This window comes from Sinocyclocheilus anshuiensis, unplaced genomic scaffold (assembly GCF_001515605.1).
Source record: "Sinocyclocheilus anshuiensis isolate Anshui unplaced genomic scaffold, SAMN03320099.WGS_v1.1 scaffold767, whole genome shotgun sequence".
In the NCBI taxonomy this organism is placed as follows: Eukaryota; Metazoa; Chordata; class Actinopteri; order Cypriniformes; family Cyprinidae; genus Sinocyclocheilus; species Sinocyclocheilus anshuiensis.
The window spans coordinates 651,849-657,094 of NW_015551124.1; the positions used below are offsets into that span (position 1 = coordinate 651,849).

General features: G+C 34.2%; 1 protein-coding gene across 1 annotated transcript in view; it reads left to right on the plus strand.

Moving 5' to 3' along the window:
* Positions 1 to 5,246, plus strand: part of plcb4a (phospholipase C, beta 4a) — a 58,415-nt gene that overhangs the window by 52,002 nt on the left and 1,167 nt on the right. The window contains exons 33-36 of the mRNA XM_016453319.1: positions 144 to 245; positions 2,202 to 2,259; positions 2,346 to 2,432; positions 3,428 to 3,464. Of these exons, the coding sequence (XP_016308805.1) occupies positions 144 to 245; positions 2,202 to 2,259; positions 2,346 to 2,432; positions 3,428 to 3,464 (284 nt within the window). The remainder of the gene's footprint in view (positions 1 to 143; positions 246 to 2,201; positions 2,260 to 2,345; positions 2,433 to 3,427; positions 3,465 to 5,246) is intronic.

Below are 5,246 nucleotides of genomic sequence, written 5' to 3' on the forward strand. Positions count from 1 at the left end.
ATAAAATATAAAACATCTCTAGTAGTTGACATTTCTACAGTTGCACAGAGTATACATATAAATACAGACCTACTTTATTGAAACGTTAGAGCAAATCAGTGTTTATTATAAAAACCAAATTGAAGTATTTCCTTCTCTTACAGACAGAATAAAGAGATGCGAACCAACCAAGCGAAGACCTCGATGGAGAGCAGCAAAACCATCAGTCAAGACAAAAGCATAAAGAACAAGGCTGAGAGGGAACGGTAATAATAAAAGCTCGGCAGCAGTTCACTTTAAAGCTCATGCAGCCAGCGTTACTTTGTAGGTTCCACTTTCCTCTGTGCTTTGCTTGTATTTTGAGGCATAACTATTGAAATTTAATGTCCAAACAGAACCATCTTGTGCAATTTCTTCCATATAATTTGTGCTTTTTTTAGGGCCAGGCACCATCTATCAGTGATCCATTAATCTGTTTTTCTCTGATTGTATGGGTGAACTCAGTGCACTGGAGTTTCCACCATTTACAATATTGTTAAAACAAGTTTTTCATCTTACCAAACTGTGTCATTGCATCTGACCCTGAGAAATTAAAACCCATCTCCAAAATAATTGCATATTTTGATTTTAAACATATGCAGTAGGGCCACAATAAAGAGTGCACTTTGGTTTAAAAAAAAAAACACTTACAAAAAAATTACTTCAGATTTAACAGAAGATTTAACTTTAATTGTTTATCATCTCTAGTCTTTACACAGACCATTTTTTCATTACTTGTACAATACATTACCTCATATTAACCATCATCAGACCAACCTTCACAAGCATAATCTGATTTTCATAACTTTTTGATTTACATTTACATTTATTCATTTTGCAGACACTTTTATCCAAAGCGACTTACAATTGGGGAATACATCAAGCGATTCTTCTTAAAGAGGCAAACAGACACAGGAAGTGCTCATAATACCAAGTTTCAGGCTAGATTTTAACACAATAAATTGTTGAGAACACCAAAGCAGAACTGAGGGTGTGTTTTGGGAATGCTTTGGTATATAGTAATGAAACCTAGGAATTATCATTGTCATCATCCACTTATGATGTGCATAAAATTTCAAGCCAGCGCCACCTACTGGTCAAAACCTCACGAAAAGTATTATTACCTTGGATTTAACTCATGATTCTTCTATGTATTAATGGGTGTTTGTAGAAACTATTTTGAACCTCTTCATGTACCATTGTTTCATTACTTCTATATATTTCCTCATATTATCCATCATAAGACAAACCTTCACAAACATATATTTTTTTTAACACTAATACAGTGTTGAGGGCACCAAAGCAGAACTAAGGGTGTGTTTTGGAAACGCTTTGGTATATTATAATAAAACTTAGGAATTATCACTGTCATTATTCATTTATGATGTGCACAAAATTTCAAGCCAGAGCCACCTGCTGGTCAAAGCCTCACAAAAAGGATTATTCTTCTGTCTATTTATTAATGGGTGTTTGTAGAAACCAATTTTCTAGGTCAACCAGATGTTTTTCCACTGTTTTTAACCTCTTCATGGACCATTTTTTCATTACTTTTCCTATAAATCAGACAAACCTTCACAAACATAATTTGATTTTCAGAACTCTTTGATTTTAGCGCAACAATAAATTGACGAGAACGCCAAAGAGGAACTGTTGATGTGTTTTGGGAACACTTTGGTATATTGTAATGAAACTTAGGAATTATCATTGTCATCATCCACTTATGATGTGCACAAAATTTCAAGCCAGCACCACCTACTGGTCAAAACCTCACAAAAAAAATTATTACCTTGGATTTAACTCATGATTCTTCTATGTATTAATGGGTATTTGTAGAGGACTGATTTTCTAGGTTAACCAAATGCTTTTCCACTATTTTGAACCTCTTCATGGACCATTTTTTTATTATTCCACCCATAAATTGCCTCATATCATTCATCATCATCTGACAAACCCTCACAAACATAATTTGAATTTAACCCCACCAATAAATTGATAACGCCAAAGAGGAACTAAGGGTGTGTTTTGGGAACACTTTGGTATATTGCAAGGAAACTTAGCAGATCTCATTGTCATCATCCCCTTATGATGTGCACAAAATTTTAACTCAGTGTCACTTACTGGTCAAAAGTTATAAGCAATAATCTGACTCCACAGATACTGTTTCTAACGTGATGTTTCTGCAGGAGAGTTCGAGAGCTTAACAGCACGAACACAAGGAAGTTTCTTACAGAAAGAAAGAGGGTAATGATTCTAATCCTTTGTTTTGTTGTTGTTTTTTCAAATGCATGTTTCTAATTATGTAAATTAACATGGGCGTTGATTGACAGCTCGCCATGAAACAGTCCAAGGAGAGCGAGCAACTCCAGGCAGCTCAGCGGGAACAACTGGAGAGGCTGGAGAAACACAATGAGGAGGTATTTCACCACCCGTACCTTAATATTTGGGTCCTTTCTGCTTTGAACTCTCTAACCTCTACATGATGAATGTAATTAAGGATGTATTTCTACAAAAAGGTATAGAAGATGTTCAGAAATATGCTCTGGGCAGACATAAGATGTTCATAAAGAGCTGAAGTTAGTCAGTGCTTATTTAGATTGACATTTAGCTAACATGAGGATGTCTACTTGAAGTGATTTTTCATATTTTGGATATTGAGGACACAGCAGGGTTATTAACTAAAACTTAAGATATTAAAAAGTCATTAAAGTAATGATGAAATGCTACGATTAGCATAAAATAGTAATAAAAAAGTATTTTAACACAAAATATTGTGTAAAATTGTCTTTTTGTAACCAGCCTAAATTATTACAGTTAACTAAAACTAAAACCAAATGGTTACTTGAAAAATAAAATAAAGGTTAACTGAAATTAAATATAATAAACAGATTTTTTTCAGCTGCATTTCTCATTTTCATTAAGGTTACATTGAAGTACTAAAACGAAATGAATTAAAACTAAAACTACGTAAAAACAAAAACTGTATTTGAAAAATAAAAAAATGACAAAAACACACAACAAAAATTACTAAACCTTTAACTAAAATTAAGGTGACAACAGAAAATATAAAAATAAAATCTAATTCAAAATATTTACAAAGAGTATAATGTAATGGTATATCAATGGTACTAAAGTAACATTGGGACATAGGAAAACCATATAAATTGATTATAATTTAAAACAATATGACGTTTTTGGAAGGAAAAAAATAAAAGACCAAGAATATTTCTGAATGAATTACATTCTAATAAATGACTAATAAAGTTCTGTTTTAAAAATATTTGTAAAGATATATGATTGTATGGCATGAAAATCTAGTGCACAGCAGAAACGACCTGTTTGATGATGCATGAACCTGTCATGTGGATTTGATCATCACTCACCATGGATTTTATTTTGCTCTTTTATTCAGCTGTTGAACCCGTGCTATGCAAAATCACAATGCCAAGGTAGGACTTTCTTCTCACAAATCAATTTTACATCGCCTCCCCTTTCCCATGATTCTTTCATTCCTCCCTGTATGGATGTCCAGTCCATCACGGCTGTGAATTACTGCTCCTCCTCCACACCTTCACAGACTACTGATCAGACAGACGCGGGCCGAGCAAGCCGAGTCCTTCCTCATGGGTTCTCTGTTTATTTTGCCCGTCAGGAAGCTTGCAATCATCTGGAGATGTCAATGCGTGTACATACTATGAACAACTGTGTAAAAAATGGATTGAATACTGATTGTGTGCTGCTTGTAGCACAAAAGTGAAACCTTTCTCCTCAGTTACTCACTGCCATGTCATTCCTAACCCATTTGACTTTCTTTCTTTCTTCTGTGTGAATTATTTAAGAGTGTTCACTCTGTTCTGTCAAACTCCAAAAAATAATCTAAAATATTTCTCTATTTGGGATTCACTGAAGAAAGTCCCAAAGGTTTGGCACAACAGGCAGCCCCAGCAGGACTTCTGTCATCTGAATGACTGATATTGTGGCAGTCATTTCCAGAATTTATTTTTATAAATAGGACATGACATTTACCTTATTATGTATGACACCAAATGTACAATAGTTACATATGGGGAAAAATGGCAGAAAGCTTGTATTTGTGTCTTATCAAATTCTGACACAACTTTTAAACTAGACGTTTTTGTTGTTAAAATAAGAACAAATAAGCAAATTACAAACAACAGGGCAAAGATACAAATGAAATAAAGATAATCAATCAGAAATTGAATAATCAAATGTAAAATAAAACTAACATTATGGATGCTTTTTCTGCCCAGGAATAAAAAATAAAGTTAATTTTTAATTTCACAATTCTGACTGTTTTTCTTGGAATTCTAAGAAAATTCTGAGAATTGCAAGATACAAAAAATTGTGTGATGTAAACTCAGAATAAAACAAAATAGAATTGTGATGTATAAATACATAATTTAGACTTTCTCTTTTTGCATTGTACAAAAAATAAAGGTAATTACAGTGATTTATCTCATAATTCTGACTTTTCTTCTCAGTTCTGTTTTGTTTTTTTAAGAAAAAAATTTGAAATTACCTTTTTTTTTAATTAATTTAGTTTTTATTATTGGCAGAAATGGGCTTCCACAACACTGCACAGTATAAACTGTATAAATTATATACACTGAGCTACTAAAGTTGTTAAGTCAGGAGCAGTGAGTGATTTTCTCTTTTTATTGTCTGCTGTCACTTTAAGACCTAACTCACAGATCCAATACACTGATAAACGTCTGATTTTCTAACAGTTTACGTTTGTAAATCGTTCCTAATTGGTTGTGTTTACTGTATGTGACCAGTTGCCAAGATGGTGATATTTTGACATGCATGTCTTTTTAATTATGTTGAACTTTGTTGCACTGCACTTTTCCGCTTAAATGGCGAATTATGCAGGATTGCAAAAAAAAACATTTTGCCTTGTGTTCCATATGGAAACGTGTTTCTGCCATGTAATTAAAAAATCACGTCACGTCGGATGACCGACGAATTGGGATCTCGGTTAGAGAGACCAATCTACTTCGAGTGTAAACTAAACGAGCCAATGCACATTGGCAGCCCTCCCCCGGAGGAGGGCCGGGCGGAGAATCTTTTCATCTTTTTCCGCCACTGACCTCTCGGTCTGTGGTACCCAAATACTCAACAAAGAACAATTTCTCTATTTCTGGGTCCCCAGAGGGGACGGGGGGTTGTGGACGATCCAGTGCGTATCACACTCACCCTCCTCTCTCGCC